This window comes from Styela clava, chromosome 11 (assembly GCF_964204865.1).
Source record: "Styela clava chromosome 11, kaStyClav1.hap1.2, whole genome shotgun sequence".
Taxonomy (NCBI): Eukaryota; Metazoa; Chordata; class Ascidiacea; order Stolidobranchia; family Styelidae; genus Styela; species Styela clava.
Window position 1 is genome coordinate 9,385,590 of NC_135260.1, and position 23,508 is coordinate 9,409,097.

At 35.1% G+C, this 23,508-nt stretch overlaps 1 protein-coding gene across 1 annotated transcript; it reads left to right on the forward strand.

Annotated features, from left to right (window-relative positions):
* The first annotated feature begins 1,282 nt into the window (after positions 1–1,282).
* On the forward strand, positions 1,283–12,095 carry LOC120347177 (somatostatin receptor type 2-like). Its single transcript, XM_039417061.2, has 9 exons — positions 1,283–1,703; positions 2,125–2,287; positions 2,973–3,154; positions 4,268–4,399; positions 6,153–6,309; positions 6,834–7,103; positions 7,895–8,007; positions 10,204–10,356; positions 10,558–12,095. Exons 1-9 carry the CDS (start codon positions 1,555–1,557, stop codon positions 10,658–10,660), a joined length of 1,422 nt encoding a protein of 473 aa, XP_039272995.2. The 5' UTR covers positions 1,283–1,554; the 3' UTR covers positions 10,661–12,095.
* Positions 12,096–23,508: the final 11,413 nt, after the last annotated feature.

Consider the following 23,508-nt stretch of genomic DNA (forward strand, 5'->3'; position numbering starts at 1 on the left):
TCAGTGATTCAGTTTTATCAGATGAGCGAATTTGACATTAATGGGCAAGATGTGTACTTGTATCGTTTACCCAAATTGTTGTTGTTGCTGAAACAAGAATAGCTATTCTCCACAGCATATGGGCCAACTCCAATTTTTAGTACATACTTATAGATGAAAAATTCACTAAAAAGAAACTTACTTTAACGGAGTCCTGTGGCACCGAATATTTTGTCTCATTGAATCTATGGGAACACGATTATATTACAGATGGGAACACATTAAAATATTCTTTGACCAGCGTGACCATTGCTCTTTTGTTTTACAACATAGCTCTTCGGAACAATCGCCAGACTGTCTGTTACCTGGACTTATTTTTGACGATGAGCCTGGGGCTGCTGCGCCATCAGCCCTCGCCTAAACCCAACCCCGGCCAGTATTATGAAGTCACAATCAGTAGAATAAGGGGAGAAATTATTGGAGGGTGATAAAGCCAGTGATCATATAGGTCACCAGCGCCTTCAATGGTAAGCAACAAAAATAGAATAGGGCAAAAGAGACAGTTTCATAAGGTTTTTAACAATCGCGAGACTAAAGATTTACGGTTTTAATCTGTGGGGTATGACTTGGCTTGGCGTCAGTCAATTTAAATTTTCTTAGATGAGTCGAATCATGCCTTGTAATACAATGAATTGGGTGACAACTTGGAAAGAAGTCTAATCGAACCACATATTACTCGCCTGTATAGTACATGATTTTGGTATTTCAACAAATGGATTCATCCTGTATATTTTATCATGAATAGGACGAGCCAGAAATTGACCCCTTGGCCCCAACTCTGTTGTCACACGTTGTCACAATAGTAACTATTATTTGTATTTGCGTAACAAAAACACGTTCATTGCTATTCACTTTAAAAGTTGCTCTTGACACATCGATTAGCAGGTTTTTTCGACGGCATATTGGAATAATATATACGATTGGTTAACCGAATGGCATATCATTAGTTGAAAAAACGTATTTATATTAAGATATTTTTGTCGTGTGATAGTGTTACAATCCACCCGACTTCATCTTAGAATAATCGACCTGTTATGTTACGCAGCTGGATATTTTGTGACATCAGCACAAGCACGGTATGCAAAATATCTGATTCTTTTTGCTACCATTGTATATATGTATGACTCAAAATGCAATGTCAATGAATTCCACAAAAATTTTCGTTTAGAAAGTTATCGGACATTCTTTTGTTCACGTTATATTTTATAACATGTTGTGGGTAACAATATGCCCAGTCAGATTGTATGAATCTGCTGACAAACGTTTCATCGATGGTTTCTTTGTAAATGGAAATTCCCGTGTTTTTTTATAAAATAGAATACGTTTAAAGAAAAAAATATATAATATGCATATTATCCGCGCTTAGAATAGTTTCCATTCACGACTATCGATACCCTGCGTTCATATTGTGATAGGAACCATCTATTGCTACAGCAAACTATCAGTTAGCGAATTCCAACTTATATATGAATCAGAATAGTACGGCAGTGTAAGAAAATTTCCGTAACTACCATCATGAAGGAGGAAGAGGCCAAAGATGATTCAAACAATACAACACTTACGGTGTTTCGTATTCTGTTCTGCATAATTGGGTTGTTCGGAAACTTCATCGTGATATTCGTAATAATAGTTCTGAGGGAATTCAAGAAATCTGTTACTCACTGGTAAATGCTCATATTAAGTCAGTTTTGTTTATAATAAAATTTAGTTTGAATGCAAAAATTACTGAGACCAGTCTTTCCAAAATGTGCGACTCTTTGTATAATACATACATCATGATTCGATAAAAAACACTCGTTTGAAAGAGTTACTGAACACCTGAACACTATTACCCATAAAGTTTATATATTATAGGTAGTGTTTTTATTGAATATATTTTTAAAAATAATTTCACCCTGGATAGCAAACGATTGCGCCATAAAATATTGTAAAGAACTTTACAAACGGTAAAATGAATTTCTGTAAGTATATCCAAACAATTTTTTAAAAACTTCGGTCTATTTACTCATGAGATGAATCAAAAACATTGTGTCAAATTGGAAATTCTTGCCTCCATTTGGTATATTTATTATCTTTTTGTTGCAGGTATGTGCTACAACTTGCTTTTGCTGACTCCATATTCCTGATGAATATACCGTTTAAAGTAATTGAGGACAATCATCAGAAATGGATATTTTCAGCTGGTTTATGCAAGATAAAGGAGTCAGTAGTGTTCCTAAATTACTACTCTTCAATTTTGTTTCTACTGGTGAGATGAGAAAAATTAATGATGTGTTTGAGGTCAAAGTGCAAGTTTATACACCAAGAGTAATTCATTGGTGACTGTTGATACTGTCAAGTTAAGGTGTTAGGAATTTTGCAAGTAAGAAAGTGTATGAATTAATGTGTCCTTTAGCTGTGTACTTGGGAGTGTTACTATTTTGCAACGGGGAGATTGCCTAGCGACTCTAGCCTAGCGCCACTTTAATCTTGGACCTACGAACACCAATAAAAAGGTGATATACACTTGGGGGGTACTTTCCTGGAATTTAGCAAGATGTAAACAATTAAATAAAAGTTTGTCCAACTTCTGTTTTAGACAAATTTTCTCTGTATAAGTGTGCACCTTTTGTTTGCGCTTTTCCAATTTTAGAAGCATTCGAATAGAATATTCAAATTATACATGTGTAATTTCAATAAATATAATACGGGCGACGCTCAACTTCTGTAACAACATCCCTAGAATCAGGGTGAAATATAATTTAGAACGGTTTATTTATTTAAAATGAATGTTTTACGTAAAGATGCCCCATTCAACTCTTGAACAATTTAATTGGAATTTATACTCGTGCCTTTTCGAATGATTGTATGCGTTGGATATGCTCCATATTCTCAGTCAGTTGGAGTTGTTACATACATGTTTTTATTAGAATTTATAAACATTTACCCTTTAGGTTATGAGCTTTGATCGATATGTAGCAGTGTGCCATGGGTTCACCGATTTTGGCCGAAAACTTCGTTCGAATAAAGCAGCGTATATCATCACCGCCGGGGTGTGGTTGTCGGCTCTTCTCTTATGCATCCCAGTCATGCTCTACAGCGATAAGCGAGGAACAAGTCCGAATTGCAAGTGTCTGTGAGTACTAATCATTGTTTGATATCGATGATAATATTTTCAATAAAAAGTTACCAAAACGGTTACGTTCTAGGTTTGAAAAAGCAAGTAATCCACTTTTTTTTTGTATAAGACGTAATACGACGCTTGCTCGTGCTTTTTGCTCCGATTAAGTCAGATAAAAACAGCTACCAATATCTAACATTATCTACAAGAATCTCTCAACATACTTACGCTGTCAAAGTTATCCAAGCGCGCATTTTCATCTATTTCGGTTGGTTCATTTGGTGAAAGCATTTTTGATGGCAAGCCAGGACGTCAAGTTTAGAAATCGTTCAAGAATTGAGTAAAATGATGTTGGAATGACGTAAAAATTTAAAAAACACTGGCTACGCCTATGCACTTTATCAGTGTGATAACACTCGACTGACTGTAGTCCACCACACATTCTTGATATTGCTTTGAATATGCTCAGTATTGGTCATTACAAAATGTTACTTTTAATATATTTTGTTGTTATTTTATGTTATACACCATTCAAGTTAGTTTACGCTATATTTCGTATCTACATCCTGATAAAAGTTGTTGGATAGCAGATAAAATCTACAGTAGAATTGCTGCATGTAACTCAGACGTTAAACAGAAAATCAAACACATTTGTTTAATACGACCGGAAAAGACAGCTCGGAAAACTGAGGCTTTCAACCTCGCAACTTTTCTAAACTTATAAACTCTTATAGTTTATTTTATCTATTAGCTATTACCAACGGTTTGTGTGGCGTTCATCACTTGTCAATAACATTTCTTTGGTATGATGAAAATAATTCCAAGTAATATTATAGAACGATAGAGTCCTGTCAAAAACAGGTACTCTCCTAGCTGGCCTAGCATATGTAACAGGTTAGGGTTAGGCCATAATTTTATTACGATTTTCTTTATTTTAGTTCTAGTACGAGTTCGGGGACTGTCTGCGTTGGTCAAGTAAAGATACCTCCTCCTGCACATAAGTTTTAGTCCCTTTATCCGACTTAATGTAAAGTAGGCGAACAGAATTAATTACACATCTATAGCGCCCCAAAACAAGCCTCTCACCGCCCATTATGGCCATCCAATTATTTATATATATACATTCAGATATGAATTTCCGAAATCGATCGAAGAGAAGTGTATGGCTTCGGGAGAGTCGATAGAAGAATGTGTTAATAAGACAGCTTTTATCAGCACAGGACCGAGTTGTATTGATCTTGAGGACTTCAATTTGACTGGGTAAGTTTTCTTTAAAAGTATTGGAATTAGTGGAAACAAGGCTATGTCGTCATTTCATTTTTTGGATTTATCATTAGGTACGGTAGGCCCAAGCCTGGGTTCTCAACATTCAATTCCAAACTATTCTTTACATGTAAACTGTTTTCAAATCTTAAAGGCTGTCTCACATATTTACAGTTTAAATGGTTAATAAATTATATACGTCGAATAAATGAATTTTGTCTTAATGAAAAAAGCCCTACCCGTTTATAGTAGAACGCTTATGGGACACGTTAGTGGACATAACGATCATTTTGCATTATTGTTGTTCTTATTCTTCTTGGTATGGTTATGAAAATCGTTTTTCTCATTGATTACTAGACCATTTGTTTTGAAATTTTCAGTGAGTAAAGATTAGATTTTACTTTTATTTATTTCTAAATTACGTATGGAATCTGATATTTTGTCCAAAATTTCGCTGTAATATTTTATCCGTGGGAGCACTGGTTTGACTCTGTAAATTCTTGCTACGCGAAACTCGGGAATTTTTTGAGGGTACCGGTAGCGTCAAAGGTAAGGACTGCTTCGCTCTGGTATTTGATCATTGCTCTCTTGTTTCCAAAATCAAATGGTAATGTTATTTATCAGTAATGTTTCATTTATTCGTAATTAGGCCGTGACCAAACCGTGACTAGATACATATAGTATGACATCGGTTTTTCAGATGTTCAGACGTTTTACTGCATGCTTAAGTTTCTTAAAGTGTTTTTAAAGCCAGCTCATTCAACCATCTGCTTTTAGTAATTAGCTTACGTACCGTTCCGTATTTCACTCAACTAAAAATATACATTTATGACCAGTGGTGGGATTCAAATTTTTTGTCAGCCGGTTCTATCACGCAAATGTCATATTTTTCAGCCGATTCTGTTACAAAAAGTCATGTTTTTTCAGTAATGCTAACCGGTTCGCTGATCTCATAAAATTCCGCCAGACGGTTCTATAGAACTGGTGCGAACCGGATGAATACCACTACTGTTTATGACCAATGTTAAAACTTAAATTTTTTGTCAGCCGGTTCTATCACAAAAGTCATATTTTTTAGCTGGTTATGTTACAAAATGTCATATTTTTTTAGTAAATAAAACAGTAATGCTAACCGGTTCGCTGATTTCATAAAATTCCGTGAGACGGTTCTATAGAACCGGTGCGAACCGGCTGAATCCCACTACTGTTTATGGCATCACAATGCAGTTATACGCCACAACGCATACTGGAGCATTACGCCGTTGTTTTGTCAAAGATGTCTCTTTCAAAATGGGCGGGGGTGGCAAACAACTGACCGCCGTGTTTTTTCGGTGACCCGCCAAGTCAAAAAATGATCAAAAATCATAGACATATAATATATGCGTTTATGACATAACAATGCAAGTGATATGTTTACGTCCCTTTACTTCGCTTCATTTTCAAAGTTCCTGAACCAATTTTATGGTTAAAGTTAAAAAATACATGCTAATTTACAGTGCAGTTCTTTTCTAGCATACACTGCCGTTCGAAGAACAAAATATTCTAACAGCAGGATAGTAGTTAATTTAATGATGTTGAAAGCCGATTAAAAAATATAATTTCCTTAGGGTACAGTTTCCTTCCAAATTCATTTGAAACCATGAATTGATTGCTGTAGCTTTAGCAACTCTTTTCTGTAATCTTCTCCATCCGGCCCTGATTCTAACCCAAACTTCGCACAAAACTCAAATCCTGTTACGAATATTTTAAGATATGACGATTATTACGAATATTCCGGCTCATATGAATATTACGACAACGATACAAGTGACGTTACCAACATGGGATGTACATATTCATTGAGTGGTCGATCATGGACAGTGTACTTGGTATTAAACTTTGTGATCATGTTCGTGATTCCCGTACTGGTGAGTGATGTTTTGTCATTCAACTGTTCTAATTGTTAAACCTTCACTTATAATTTCTTTAAAATGCGAAGTGTTGTGTCTCAATTAAGGCGCATATTTTTAAAATCATTGAGTACATTGCAAGTGAAATGTACTAACCAAACCTAAAATATACATTCATATTGTAAAAATATTTCAAAATAGTCGTGGCAAAAATTATTCTCTATACCTATATTTTGCCTTTCTTGCTTTTATGTTATTATCTTATGTTCGATAGATATTTATCGGCATAATGCTCAATTGTTATATTTAATATTATATTTAAAACAGCAGTTTTTCCTTTGCATGCTTTCGATGAGTTTTCCTACCGCACTAATTATTAAGGCGGCCCAATAGGGTTTAAGGCAGATTCATTTAAAAATGTCTAATTTCAACGTAAAAGGGTATTCGCTTACAGCACTAGTCTCATTCGTCGTTACTAAATACCGTATTATCATACAAATAGTTAGTAACAAAAAACTAATTTAGCTATTTCCTTTTTTTAGGGAATGTCAGGCTGCTATTTCTTGATTTCGCGGGAGCTACGAAAACTAAGAATTCGTCGTTCCAGCGTTGTCAGTGAAACAATATCTAGGTCCGCATCATCAGCACATGGCAAAAGAAGTCGCTCAAAATCTGCTGCGTCAATTAAGGCGGAGAAAAACCGCATTCGCGTCACATACACCTGTCTTGCACTTGTTCTACTTTTCATCGTGTGTTGGCTTCCATATCATGTAGTTCATATGGCGAAGATAAAAGGTATCGTGAACGAATCAGTAAGTTGGCTTCATAACTTCTTATTGTGTTTTATCCTCGCAACTAATGTGATTACAATTATTTTTTGGCGACTGCTGAAATATTGGTATGTATTTAAGATGATAGTCAGGGCTTGATATTTTTTCCCCATATTCTACCTAGTACATACTTTGTGATTGGTAATCATTGTAATTAAAAAAAATGCGAGTTGTTAAAAGTTCTATTCCATCGCTAAAATTGGTAATCTAATATTAATATAATGTAGTAAGAAATTAGTCATCGTCAAATTTGACACTCCTTTCTATAGAAATGAATGTAAGTAAAATATGACTCATTTTATTAAAAAATACCGATTTTTATCCATGGCTGAGAAACATCCGGAGTTATTCGATCTGAAACAGTTCGAGGTGAAATTGCTTACGTTTTACTTTCTTTCTTTTTCGGTGCCATATTCGTATTTCACAATATGAATTTTATTGCATTTGTCTACTTATTTTATATAAACTTTATTTGTTAAATAAACGAATGAGGCTGACGAATATGACTTGCCACAAGTGTACCGGTGCCGGTAACTGATAAGGCACGAGTCCATAAAAACCTGGTACACATACTACGTTTCGGCGTTCGCCATCTTGGTTCACATACTACGGGAGTAGACCCACAAAAACACAAAACTATTACGTAACAAGTGAACGTCACAATGATCAAATTTGTGTTCTTTACAATGATAATTTAGTTATCGTCGAAAATAAGGTTATTTAATCGGAAGTCAAGTGCTTTGTCTAATCATTGCTTTTTCATTTTTTTATAGACTGAGTTTTGTGCAAGGCTTGGATCAACGACATCTCTACTGGCGTATATGAACTCGGCAGTCAATCCCTACATTTACAATTTAATCGGAACGAGATTTTTTAAACGATTGAGGTATTGTTATTTTGGTATTTATGCGTGTTTTTGTGATGGCGCTTGAATTTTACTTTCTTTTTATACTGTGATTTATATTTAAATAAATATACATACAAATATAGTTATGTATACAAATATTGTTATGTATACAAACATACTAATTTTTTATATTCAAATTTTTAATAACTTGCTTCAATACCCCAGGACAAACTCAAGAAAACTCATGCATTAGAATATTATTTCCAATTTTATTGGGATAGAATTTTAAGGCTGATTCCAACGACATAAGTGGTTATAGCGATTTGAGAATCCCTATTGGCTCCATTGTATTTAAACTCATCTTGTACCCGTATATTTGCACCCAGGACATTTTCACCTGCATACTGCATTCACGAACATTTTCACCTATATACAATTGCACTCATGCATACATTTGCACCCGCAGATTATAGCACCCTCATACAGATTGGATCTATGAATATTTACACCCACGATTATTTGTCCCCATGAACGTTTGCACCCACAGGTATTCGTACTCATGGAGATTTACACCCAAGGAAATTTGCACCCACGTACGTTTGCACCCATGAACGTTTGCACCCACAGATATTCGAACTCATGAAGAGTTACACCCAAGGAAATTTGCACCCATCACGAACATTTGCACCCATGAACATTTGCACCCACGTACATTTCAGTCAGCGGACATTTGCACACACGTACATTCGTACCCATGAACATTTGCACCCGTGACATTTGCTCCTATAGACATTTGAACCCATAGATTTTGCACCCTCAGACAATTGCACCTGTAGACAATTACACCCATGGGAAACAGTCTTCGAATTGAAGCAGGTTTCATTGCCACCTGCACGATCAAATTGGATGTAATAAATCCAGCTATCTTTGCGTTATTTTGTACGAAGAAAATGATCGACGAAAAGCAAAGTGGGATATGAATATAGCTAGCAAAGACTAAAAAAGGAAGAATATAGGCTACTTGAAATATGTAATCTGTCTTCATTTCCAATATATTAGGTGTGAATGTGCGTGGTAACAAATATCCGTGGATGCAAATAACCAGGATTCAAGAGTTTGTGAATGCCAATATCCGTCGGTTCAAAATGGCATAGATGCAAATGTTTATGGGTTCAAATGTTCGTGGTTGCAGGAAATCCATAGGGTCCAATGTCCACGGGTGAAATCTATATGCAGGTGCAACATTTTTGAATAGGTTTTCTATGGATTGAAATAAAGTGCTAACAATGCGTACATGTAGCTGAATCTGCACAATACAACATACGACAATCAGTTATATTGAAAAAAATTCACAAGACGTCATTTCCTCGTTTCCTCGAAAATTTCCATATTCACTGACAAAGTTAGCTTAGCTCAGGCGTTTTCTTGGTAAACTTCCTGCACGAAAAGACCAAAGAGTGTTGTCATCAGTCCCACTCCTTGTAGATTAAGCACGACTTCAACACTCTTTAAAAAATAATTTCGACTGGATCTAAAAAAATGCAGCCATGAAACCGTTATCAAAGTAATTATTGGAACTGTCGAAAGAAAAACCCTGTTCAATCAAAGTGTTAAATATGGGTATGTTTCAAATTGAGGTTGTGCAATATATACCAAACAGTCTATAATCTTTGCAAACGTATGAACAGAAAAAATAAATTGCTTCCTCACGCTACTTCATCTCCATAACGTAACTGCGTTACTTAAATTTTATTTGCCTCGCTGACTTGCTTTGTGGTAAGTATTACAACATTGCATCGAACCATTTTGTCACAGATTGAAGATCCTCATGAGATGACTTCCACCCCAGGCAGGGTGGAATTACTTGGGAATGCAATGAAGCAATGACCAAATTTCATTTCTCCCAACACTTGTTTGGAGTGATGGTGTAACAACTCGATACGAGTAACAGTTAATCTATCCTATAAGTCGACAAAGTCTGGCAGGAGTTTTTTAGAACACCAGTACTTGATTAGGGGCCGAAAAAAAACCTATATAATGCAATATCAAACTTTTTGAAACGATTGTTATAGTACGACTGCACATACGTTTCAATACACGGCTTCAATGCAAAGCATATTATTCGATATACTGCCACTGTTTGTTTTTTTTTGCTTTTGGTTTCATATCCTGCTCGGGATCCAAATTTGTCCTATTCAGAGAAAACGGCTGTGTAAAAAAAATGTTATTTCATAGATCTGCTACAGAGTCGGTTCGAAGGTCAGTTAAAAATCGAACATCATCTATTACATCTGGCGGGGGAAGAGTTCGACATACTGCGAAGAAACGCAGCATTGGAACGCATTCAGTAAGCAGCAGCATGACGGCAACAACAAAATTTAGTATGAAGTAAGTTATAATATAATATTCCCTTTGAGTGTGAATTGTGGAAAAAAGAGTGAGCAAGAGAGTCGGATATGTGTGAGTATGGGTATGTGTTCATTTGGTTATTCTTGAGTGGTAAGATATTCATACAATATGTATAATAGCGACCAAAATTAAACTGAAACCTAAAATTTTGATTTTCTAAAATATTCAATCATTATATAGAAAATATGAGGGTGAATCTAGGAAATCCTCCAGCAATGCTGAAGATGTTCGAGAAAAGAATCCAGAAGTTCAGAATCCTCTGGTTGAAACGTCTCCCATCTAAATAGAATGTATTTATGCAATACATACAGAAATTTGCTGATGTAAAATATATCGTCATTTTAAAATATTTTAATCGTTTTTGTTATACTATTTGGCCAGTCTATATTTTATGCATTAAAATTTTTCAATAGGACTAAAAATTTTGTGATTGTGCTATACCAGATCACATGCATTCGAATAGTGTAATATTATATTTGGGTTTCATACTGTGTAAATAATTTTGCACAATTTATACTCGATTTCACGATACTTTTCTTCCAAGTTGTGATTCGCAAGCTGTTAAACCAAAACGCAATTCATCTAACTCCCTAATCGATCGATTTCATTTGAAAATTTTGTTTGAGAAATTGTAGTCTATATATTTTATTATACCCGATAATAACTATTTTATATTTGAGCAATTCTGCTTGTCAATGCTAGGTCCGTAAGTCCTATCGAGACAGGGTCGCGATTGCGATTCTTGGTAATAGTCAACTCGGTCATACTTGGTTAAATTTTTCGTGCCAACCGTGAGAAAACACTGCTTATAACAGAGCCTTTATCGCTTACGAATCAAGCCTTGACTTCCATGCATCTCTTGGCTGTTGAGTCATAAGATTAAATTTTGACATAGGTTTCGGAATCCAGAATAACAAACATTTTTACGGGAAAAACTTGGCGCTTGCAATTTTTTTTATAAGTTATTTACTTCCAATTACGCGAAGAATTTTGACTTATACTATGGGAAATTTTCGGATAGCTCTAGGGTTAATCGAATATAACAATAACAGAAAAACGCCAAACTCTTAAGTCCTGATAAAAAATTTAATCAATAATAAAAATTATAGGAACATCCGTCTGAAATTGTAAATTCTAAATTGATTCGTAGCTGGTGTTGGCAATTATTGGTCTGTTGAAACTTCTGTATTAGTGAATTGTTGCTCTAGACACAATTCTGTATTCTGTGATCTTTTGAATTCTATTTTATTATTAGTCTCTTTGTTCTTATTTAAATCGGAGATCCGTCACTGGTAGTTTTGGAGCTTAACAATAAATTGTATCAATATAACTCATCACATACAATTTGAAGTTTAATAAAGTGAATTATTCCAAGATTAAATGCAACTTATATCGTTATCTTTGCAACAAATTTTTGAAATGTGGCATACTTCCCCACCTAACTTTTATTCTAAAGACAGGCACACATATACCGTACTAAAAAGACGGATTCATTTCTTTTTGCTTTTGGGGAGATATTAAGCTTAGGTCGATAAGAATTTAAACCTAAATCCTTTTTTGGCTACACGTCATTTGAGACAAACATTTGGTTGAACCAAGGAAACGAAATTTTGCATGTCATTCTTGAAATATTTTTTTAATATTTTCACATTTATTGGAATATATATAATATCTGTTTAAATATTTGTTTGGAAATAAAATCATTTTGTTTTTTGTGTGTTAAACTTAAGAGCTTATTTTTTAAGAATGACGAGATACCAGAAACAATGAAGATACTTTACTAAAATTGAGATTCGTCTCTTCTTACCAAGTAGCTGAAACAAATTCAGTAGCTACTCCCACAATCATTCTACATTTTTAGTTCTGGAATTCAAACATTGAAGTATTTACAAAAACCTGTCAGCAACCCAATGCTTCTTAAATCTCTCTGTCCTGCACGTGTTAGCCAATCTTTCTTAATATCGATATAAACACAGACCACGAACTGCCTCGTTTGGCACAGGCACGCCACCCCGTGGAACAAAATTGCACATTCAGTGAATACGAATACGTTGTTGTTAGTATTCCTATTTTTGTTGGCCTTTTTGTGGAAATTTCTTTCCAACTACTGGCTCAATTATACAATTGTCTGCGGTTAAAGATTGTTGATGTCGCTGAAAATCTATTGCTTTCATTTATTTCAAAAATTTCTGTGGGTTCTATTGGATTCGTTTTTCTACTTGAAGTTTTGCGTGCTGACGTCATTAACATTTAATATTGCGCATGTGTAGCGGTTCCTCGATTGCATTTCAGAGATCTGGTGATCAGCAAATACGGGAATTCTTTGATACGGAATCCTAACGGTACTGTAAAAATTTAATACCACTTCGTATGATCTCTTGTTTTATTACATATGACGAACTCGGAACCACTTTGCCCACAATCATGGTATATACATTATCTACTAATAGCATTTTTGCACAACAATATTATTTGATTAAGTTCAAGTGGAGAACAGAATACACAGAACGTAAAATCAAAACGAGTGCACTATATTAAATATTCCACTAAAGAGCTAAAAGTCGAACAAACTACGGCATTTTATTGCCATTCCATTGTATATAATGAAACTATTTGCTATAGTATAGAGTATAGACGGAACCCTCAAACACAGCGTTGTCCTGCATAAAATGTCAAAATCTAGAGTGACTTCATTATTTTTCTACATTTTAGTCGTGCATAAGTTTATTTCATGAAATATCCAGAAAGGACAGTTTACAAGCAGTTTATAACAATGACAAGAAATGGGTCTGCTTGTCTGAGGAAGTCTTAATTTGGTCAGAAGGAACGTTACAGAAATACATGTGTCTCAGTGTGCAACAGGATTCTTGAATTGAATATAGCATAGTCTTGTTTAATCCGGCTACAGCTCACTTGCATTATACGTATACGGATTCACTATATAGCATGAAGTCATATAAGAAGGATAGGAAGTTAGTCTCGCGCAACTCAGCTCATAATTATACCAAATTAGTTACAAATGATGTTAAATTGTAATAGTTGCCACAGCAAATGCGGTTGTAGGCATCATTTTCCTAACGTATGGAACTTAAGAGCAAAATACATAAATTAATATGTGTCTCAGCTACTTTTGCAAGTGTAATAGCTGCGCCAATCAAGGTAAAGTTTGTTTCCTTCACCGTACTTCACAGAAACGTAGCTATAAACGTTTTGGGTATTGGTTTTCCCAGAACTGGAACCAAATCACTTGGGGCGGCATTGACAAAATTAGGCTACAAAACGTACGATTATGATAAAGCCAACTATCACCTTGGCAAAGACTGGTTAAGAGTTCAGGAACATGAAGAAACAAAAGAAGATTTTTATAGCATGTACAAAGACGTGGATGCAAGTGTTGATGGACCAGCTTGTTATGTTTGGAGCGAAATTTTAGACGCATTTCTTGATGCAAAGGTAATGGTCAAACTGGTATTGAAGATTTGTCGTTTATTGGACAAGAAACGGACTTATGGATAAGGATGCCAAGTATGAGTACTTACAAGTATTCGATTCTTATCCGATTCCTAAATTTTCGATTCCGATTCTCGATTCTGAATCTCAATTCCTCGACATATCTTACCGTAAACACATACCCACCTAAGCAATACCATATGAAATCAAACGAGAGCACAATGTTTAAATTTTGGACTGCCAAGAAGGCCGGAACTAAGTAGTATGGGTATCCAATCTGCCACAGGAGACAAAATCGCACAAAAAAACAAATCCCTCAGAACCCACAGAGATTTTCAAAATAAATAAACGTTGAAGCCTTCTATCGAAATATTATGTATTATATATAGTGAAGTTTGCGTTGTCGTAGCAACTCAACATAGCAGTGAAGCAGTTTATACATATATGTGAAGAAATTGCCACAAAACGTTACACATTGTTTGCAATCCAAGTTATAACCTCGAGAATCGATTCCAATGCATCGGAATCGATTCTAGTCGATTCCGCAAAGAATCGATTCTGTAATCGAATCCGGACTCGATTCCGCCATCCCTACTTATGGATCGCTTTGCGCAGTTGTTGAAATTATTTATTGGTATTTAGGGATAAAATATCGCTTTTCGTTTTAATTGAAACCAATTGGTTTGAAATCTGTGACAGTTAAAAATAGAAGCGATCATAAATATGTATAGTAAAAGTCTATGCTCAAATATGTGAACACGATTCCTCAAAAATCATATGCGGTAACTTACCAGTAGCCGTATCGGAATCCGAACAACTCGGCTACACCACACCCACAACACGACTAAACGGACAAATCTCGGAGACAATTCGGCTAAACTGGTTACGGGTGACGTTACTCCAGGTACTGTCGTAGCTTTTCAAGTTCCTGTGACGATGGTCCATTCTTCGTGATTCAGTATCCGAGTCCCTTCTGTATTACCAGATCAGGTCCCACAGCCCACCGTTCCCCCTGAAAAACTTTCCACTTTCGCTAAGAACCATTCCACTGACGTTCGCTGAGCACGGGATCGGCTGATGTGCGTTCGCGGAACCACCACAAGGACAAGGTGTCAAATGTTAGTGGCGTCATAGCACACAAAAAACGAATTTCATAGAGCTCACAAAAATATTTGAACTAAATAAAAGTAATACCTCTCTAGCAAAAACTTCAATCTTTAACAAGTGAAAATTGGTCCTGTAATCAAAGAGAAAAGCCAAAAGTCAAAAGCGCAGTACGCTAGGTCGAACAAGATCAGGAATCTTGACTTGGTTATACTATACTTTAAAATATTTTTGAAAGAATGGAGCTGCCCCATCGGAAAGATGAAATCAATATTGCTGGCAACGAGAGTGTGGTCAAAATAATTTATGCTCAACCTGCCTATCAGATATTGTCGACTACGGCAGCTTAGCATTTACGTTCGGCCGTTTGATCAGTGAGTCCGGGTATTACGCTCGCAAATTTACCAGGTGATTGTCTCAAGTACAGCGTATAATTTTACTGTCAAATTTCTTATACAGTTGATTGCTTATAAGCGCTACAAATAGCGATTTCAAGTACTTTCATACGTCTGTAGGCTTTTTATTATCTCCCAATGTTAGCTTATCTCTGACAACTTCAGATACGTGGAATACCTTACCGATGATATGTTTTACTAGATATTTTCAATTTCCCTTTTCTAAGGCCCAATGTGACTTTCAGGGTTCTGCAGTGTCACTATCTGATTATTTAGAAATTTAGTTGGTACAAAGTTATAAGTGATTATAGGTACATGATAATATTGAATACTATTTTTTAATAGATATAGTGATAAAATAATATGGAATATATTCAATCAAAACTTTGTTGAAATTCCACTGGAAGGCCATGATGTCTCCTATGCACCCAGTTAGGGTGAATACGAAAATTAGAGCAACGTTGTGTTTTCAACAATTTTCACTAGCGTGTAAAGTGTAGACAGTTCTAAAAGACGAATGTCCAATATGGGGTTTTAAAAGTGGGGTCAAATACGTCGACATCGCGGTTTAAAAACCCCTGGTCCAGATTAATCGACTGTCACGTCCCACAAAGTGTAATAAATTGGGTTTGTCCCGGAAGATTTCGAATCTTTTAAAACATACTGCTTATTCGAAGCTTTTAACCAGAGCCTCGCATCGTGCTACTTCAGTTGATTTTCATTTCACCCCTGAAGGGTGTATCAAGTATTATGGTTTGAACATGCCGTTGTTTACATTTTTTTTTATTTGAAAAATGAATTCTGCCTTAATTGACGTGGTACAGACTGTTTGAAATATCATGTCCATGAATATACCGCAAAATGGTTGGAATTGTCTACGAGCTTCACACTCAGTAAATAACTTCGCGGTAAAGTGTTTGTTTATCTTTTTTCATTGCCATTATGACATTAAACGATTTATTTTATGTCCGTCGAACTATTTAATAAGAGCTATTTCTGTCCTGACTGGTCCTCGGGGCAAAGCATTCGACACTAATATTACGTAATACGGGTCAAAGGTACATGAATAAATGGTCTTAAAATCATGTTCAATCCAATCTAAGTTGCTCAAATTATGAGATATTCCGGCAAAACTGTACTTTTAGTACTTCCGGATCTTATTTAGTTTCTACGTATTATTTTATATTTACGATTTGGTAAAGCTAAAATTGGGAAGCCTAGTAATGTTAAAGCGAAGTACTACGTGTTTCATATTCAGAGAATTGGATGGAATCTATTCCGAGGACTGCTTTCATTTTATTTTCTATCAACTACAGAAAATGGATCTTTCGAATTTGTAAATAAAATTATTTTGGAAATGTTCCCCTTCTGATTGTCTTTATCTCAACAGTAGGAATGGCTATGTTTAGACTCTTAGGCGTACACGCAGAAATTTATAATTATAACTCATACTTGCTGAGCATCCGGATAAATATAAATGATACAATTAATGGCCTATTACTGCTTATTACTGAAGTACCACCGATAATATAGTTTTTGTGAGAAATACTTTCCGTGCATAATAAATCAAAAGTATTTATCGTGAAGTAAAAGAAACAAAGTAAGAATCTTCATTGTACAGAGCTGAATTTTGGCAAGAGAACTAACTTTTTTTTATAATAGATTCTAAGTAGTGAGTAACGCGTTGTCGGATATGACGGTATTTAATTGATTCGATTGTTTTTCAATTTAAATCTGTTTTAAGATTTTAAACAGATTATTCCAGATTTGGACTGGGTTGTACTTGCCAGTGCTCGCGTTCAAAGACGATAATGGCGTTCAAAGTAAGGATAGAGGAATTAAGTAAATATAGCTATCGTTTTTGTTTTCAATGCTGCAAATGTTTTGAAATTCGCGATTCATGGTATATGATAAATTAAAAAATAAATGCAGGCTACTGTAAGCATATTTTATCTGGATTTCTGTAATGGTAATTTCCAACGTTTATAATTATTTCAATACGGTTTATTGGAGTCGTCTCGTACAATAAGATTGAAAAATGTTTGTAGGCTATGGTTTTGGAAGCTAGCGGTTCACCATCTTACACGATTCGTGGTCTCAGTTTTAAAGACGCTCAATGATTGGTCTCCTTGCTCTCTTGCCAAATTACCTATAGTTTTGCTTCGAACGTTCCATTAGTTATTTTATGTGCCACGTTTAATATTAAAAATCTAACAAATGAAAGAAAAAGTATAAATGCAGTTGAAGAATTCATCCAACCATGGTCAATAGTAATACACTTTAAATTAGTGTAGTATTCGTGCGCCAAGTCAATACCTTTACCCGTGATCCCCAGATAACCAGTTTGTGTCACCCATGGGGTATCTCACAGTGAGAAACTCACCCTGAGCTTGTTTCAATATGTGTCAGTGTGGTATAACAAAAATTGTCTACCGTTGCCCACTACATTTATGCAGCATAAGTGTGTTTTTTCAACGAATCTGCTGTTTATATTTTATCTGAAACATGATGAACTTTTACTAATTGAAATTCATTTTGATTACATAGAATCATTTTGCATCATTTCCTGGCTGACCCCTTTTTTCGTAGATAAACATTTATATAATTGTTGGTTTTTCTTTCAAAATTACGTTGCACGTTTGTTATTAATTCAACTTTACTAGGTAGATGACGACAACAATTTCAGCTAATTTGACGTTACGTCATCTGTTATTGATAATCATTTATTTATGACATCAATACTTTAAAAAAGTATAGCAAAATGAATGCTTTTATTGTAGTTCAATCACATCGTTAATATTATCAAGTATATCAAACCAAAATTTACCCGCGCTTAGTACCACTTAGAGTTGTTTTTTAACGGCAACGGTGCTATTCCGTTTGGATGTTTTCAAATCAGATTTTTTCTTGACTGGAAAAAGCTGAAATCACAATTTTGAAGTTACTGAACAAATATTTCATTGTTGCTATTTATAATTTATGTGTAAAGTTATACCGTAATGTTGTAAACGTTATACGCTCATTTCAGCGTGAATATTAGAATTGAATAATTATAGAATATTTAATTGGCAAAGAGTCGAAATTAATTATGAAATGAGTTGACAAACCAGTACAACGGATGTCAGAAAATAGTAAGTAAGAAGAATTCGCTAATTCTGTCGACAGTTCATAAATTAGACTATAGTGCTTCAAATTTATCATTCAGCGCGGTCATTCGAAAAACGACAGAACTAGAAAGTGGTTGTGTGGCTTCGGGCCATAGGCAATACACAACCATTTTCGAGAACATGTTGGCATATTTTCAACGAGAAAAAACATTTTGAACTTGAGAATATACTCTTAATGGTCAGCTCAACGTCGATATCTTGCTCGCAGTTGAAAGATGTAATTAAAACCTAGGTCCTATACAAGTCGTAGGATGAATGATTTAGTGTGATGTACTAATTGGGGAATTTCTAGTGGGAGTTATTCGCTCCATTGCTTTCAGTAACGCTCTTCATTAAGAAGTCACTCAAAAGGAGGGAATTACTGCTAGGGTCAATGGTGTGTTAAAAACTCAAACTTGCGAGCTCTAACAATCGATTTCAGCATAAGCTCTGATCACTAGACCAGGGTTTCTTAGCTGGGCCTTGGCTCCACAATGCACCTAATGGAAACCCGTTAAAAGAAAAACTAAGTATTTTTTGTCAGAAAAGCAGGGGGCACAAGCGTTGAAAGTCTTTCAAAAGGGGTTGCGGATTAGGAAAGTTCAAGAACCGCTACTGCCTTAGGGCTTAGACTACCTCGCCTTTGTAACATGTAGAAATTGAATATCAGTTTTAAGAAATGATTGCCAGGTCCGAGTGATTCACAAAAAAGATAAGGCTTGCTGGGGTCATTCAGTTACTTGAATGAATGAATCGAGCCCATTTTTAGTGTAAAGCAAAGTACACGTTGATCGAAAGATAGAATTCGTGAGATTCGCATTCGTGATTTTGCATAGAAAACATTTCACATAATGAGCTTCGAGATCATATTTGACTTTTCTGTTTACGCGAAACATTTGCATGCAGCTCATGACACATCAGCTCCTCGTGTGAACAACAAATCTGCATTTAATACAAAAATAATGTCAAACACGGACATTGTAATATTGAGTCATGTCATGCATATAAATTGTTATAGTATAATTGTAATATAGGTGCATTGGACTGAGTTGCATGAACGAGAAACGTGTTATTTGGTGACATTTTTCATTGCGTTGCAATCTATGGTGTATAGAAATTTTGAATAAAAATCAGCTACTCGTGAGATTGGCTTATGTGCGTAATTACACTTATAAAAACTGACTTTTGACACTGAAATTGAGAAAATGTGTGCCTCAGAGGTTCATCGAATTGGAATTGGTCAAGGCTTTAATTGTTATAAGCGCCATATACTTTCATACTACACTCACGTTAGAATTGAATGTTAGGTTGTCGTCAAAACATGGTTCAACTTTTAAAATGCTGGATAAAAATTATCAATGTTATAATAAAAAAAGTTACCGTCTCGTTGGACTAGAATACAATGTTTTCGCACAGAATTCTAGGTCTTCGACAATAAATATTATGTGTTTTATATGGTAAAGATTCCAATTTTCAGATTTTGTTTATTTATTTTTTTTTTCAATTTTGAAAACATCTTTGTGGCGATATGAACAGAATATTTTCTTGAAGCTGGCTTTATTTATATATTTGTGTTGAATTTTCTTTCCAATTTTCTATTCTATTATTACCATAATTATGTTCCGTAATTGCACCAAAATCGTTTTTATCTACCACTCCCAGATCGTTAAAGTGAAAACTTATACCTGGGATTTAGGAGAGATATGCCGCTTGTGTTCAAATCATGGCAGTGGGTAACAAGAAAACCACGTAGATCAAGAATACCAAGTCTATTTTAAGTTGAGATTAAAGTTTGAATGAAGCAAATTATTTTTTAAGAATTCAGAGTTAGAAAATATTCAGTCCGTTTAATTGTACAGATTAGTTTATTTAGTTGCTACAGAATGAAAGTTTACAATACCAAAATCGCGATTGTGTGGGTTTTTAGGCTAAAGTTCCGAATTGAAAATGCCTTGTATCAAACGTAGACTGTGACTACAACTCTGTTTACATGTTCTATATGCTATTCTGTTGTTGTTTTCCATTAGTTTCCATCCATCTGACAATGTCAAAAAAACAGCCAGCTTTCTCTTGTTATAAATTTTAACGCTATCTTAGAATAGATAAACTGAACTGGCTCAAATTACATACTTAAAATGAAATGCTATATATTTTCGGGCCAGTAATCTCGGTTTCATGGCTTTACCTGATTTTCGATTCACTTTGAACTATTGTTCTACACAATCTGAAATCTAATCTACTTTTTCCCGGCGTTTCGCTCATACGCATAAAAATATTTTCAAAATAATATAATTGGTTTGAGAACTCTATTTTTGTTATCATGATCTAACAATATTATATTATTTTTTTGAACAGGTATAAAAATTTTACAACGGTATTCGCATTGGCTTTGCTGTCAGTTTTGTAAGTTAGCCACTGGTATATATTAAAATTGTCAATTTGAATTTAATAATGTGGTTAAATCAAAAAAAATCTTTTTTACAAGCCTAATATATGTATCAATGTGCATTGTGTATTTCGATTTTTGATATAATTTTTAGGTTTTGGTCATTTATTTTAAAATTCATTCTATTTATTTAAGAATTCTGCATCAATTCTGGATTTTGGTCCAAAAATAAAATATTGAACCCCAAAAACCATAAGGTTTTTAAGTATGCATATTCATGTTGTGTGTGTGTGTGACTTGACCTATCTTCTCTTTGGTCTACTGCAATGTGTCCTTTCCCACAGAAATATGAGAGAAAAACGTGTTCGTTACAAGCGTACTTACCCAACTATTCATTCCAATCATCGACGCCATATCACCATCTTGTTTGTCAAGCTTACAGCGTTGCATTACTAACTAAATCGTATGTTCCTTTAAGTCTCCGAACAAGACTATAGCACGTCATGTCACTTTTGAGTGCAATAGTGATATAACAAGAATGTATTTGATTAGTTTTCACATACATCGCTAGGTATAGTTGACACACGTATTTAAAAAGATAAAAAGTTTGTGTGATTTTGAGATGAATCAGTTCTTTCTGTAATGAAGTCATGTTAATCAGATCATGTTGGTCTGAGATGCAACAAGATAAAAGAAGCAGACAGTTACTTATACTTCGCGGTATGTTATCATTCATCATTTCGTCGTCTCTCCACTATTTGCTAATTTACGCATGAGCCGGTATGCCACCACTGAATTATTCTCCGTTTAATCATGATAACTGTAAACAAAAAGAGTTTTCGTTGCTCTCATGTAAATCTGAAAATGCGTCAGTTTCCTGTCGACTCCAAAAACAACGCCGCGGAATTTCGAGCTTACATTGTCGCGAGGCTTCAGACTAAAACGAGAACGTAAGATATATTCAGAAATATTCTATGCTGGTATGATTTTTTATGGCCCTGAACAGGAAAATATATATATTTACATTATGGCGCGGTTTCATTGTGTGAAATTGGCTTTTTGAGGCGTCGCAATAAAAGAGACGTACTTGAGTTACCGATGTATGGTGTCTGTTCAATTTTGCCGTTAATAAATAAGGTACCGTACTTTTTCTGTGTTGTAAAACGGAATGTCTGAAATTAATTTATTATATAAATTACAGTATAATTGGCTCGTCAACTGGATGAAACGAATAAAAAAACTCGTATACGTATAGTTAGATAATAAATCAGAATTTATGGCAGTGTTATCTAACTGTAGATTTACGAGACGATCGATACGAGATCTTCTACTTGTCAAGGATAGAAGATGCAAACTTCTCTGAGACAAAAAGACATAGGCTAGTTTTGAGGGCAGTTCTGGTTGTTTGGACCTAGTGTATACAATTACAGCATCGTGTTACGAGCGTTTTTCGCATGAATGACCAGCAGTTTGATCCTGCACAGGGTACATGTATTGATAATACATGGGTAATGCATAAACCTCTTTTTCAAGCACTTTTCATATGTGGCCTGCATCTAACGCTAGCCTGTTTAGAAATAATGACCAAACGATTATCTTTCATTGCTAGCGTTGCCTCAAAATTCAGGTATGAACTTTTTCAGTCAGTGTGCGCATTGGGCAGCGTACCGTGACGCAGTCAAGTGAATCCATTATAAACAGATGATTTATTTATAAGCATGTGACTATACATAGTTATAGCGTATTATGTTGACGTATACAGTATTCGACAATCTGCGTGTGATTTAAAATTGCGTTGTTGTGATCTGCTTCGTCGCTTTGGAAAGAAGTGGGATGAACAGTGCTCTTATTTGAGTGTGTTTGTTCAAATTACGAAACGAAAAAATAGACTTGTTGTGTTGTTTGTTAATCTAATCTCACATCATGTTTACGGTACATTCTCATTATAATGAAACAAGCAGAAGATTTAGTTTGAGCGTCCGATGATTTACATGCACTTCAAGCCTTTTCAATGAAAAACAGTGTGTAGTATATATCGATCATGCTTGCGATGAATTGTAGGGAATGTCATAAATTTTTAAGGTAATTGGAAGATTTCTTTGACTCTCGAAGGTATAATTGCGTTTTTGGCGCTCGGGCGCGGGATTTAGCCCAACCCATCATTTCTGTCAATTATTATTTTTTCACAGAGTGACCGCTAGTATCGCCGACGTTGCTACTGGTCCCCCGTCAATTTCATTTTTTATTGTTTTCAGCCGTTTGGAGCCAGTTACCCTATCAATCATAGAAGCAGCGTATTGTGCGTCTTTGTTAGGTTTGAGTGAGATATCTCTTTAATATAAGAAAGTCGAAAAGTCGCTACTAAGACCACTTTTTACGAATGAAATTACTGTTTCTCATATTTCACCCGATGGTCTTATACTTATCATTTGTTAAATTCTGTGTTATCATTGCATAGATGATAAGCCAATAAGAACAAATTATGGAGGCATGCTAATGTGGCGATCGAAGAGTTCCTGAAAGATTGATGTAAACAAGAATGTCAGCTCTGTGATTAGGCCGGTAATTAGCAGATATCTGCAGTGGGTTAGTATCAGTAGCATCGCAGAAGTTTGCTCTGTCTACTGAACGTCTACGACATTACCTTAGA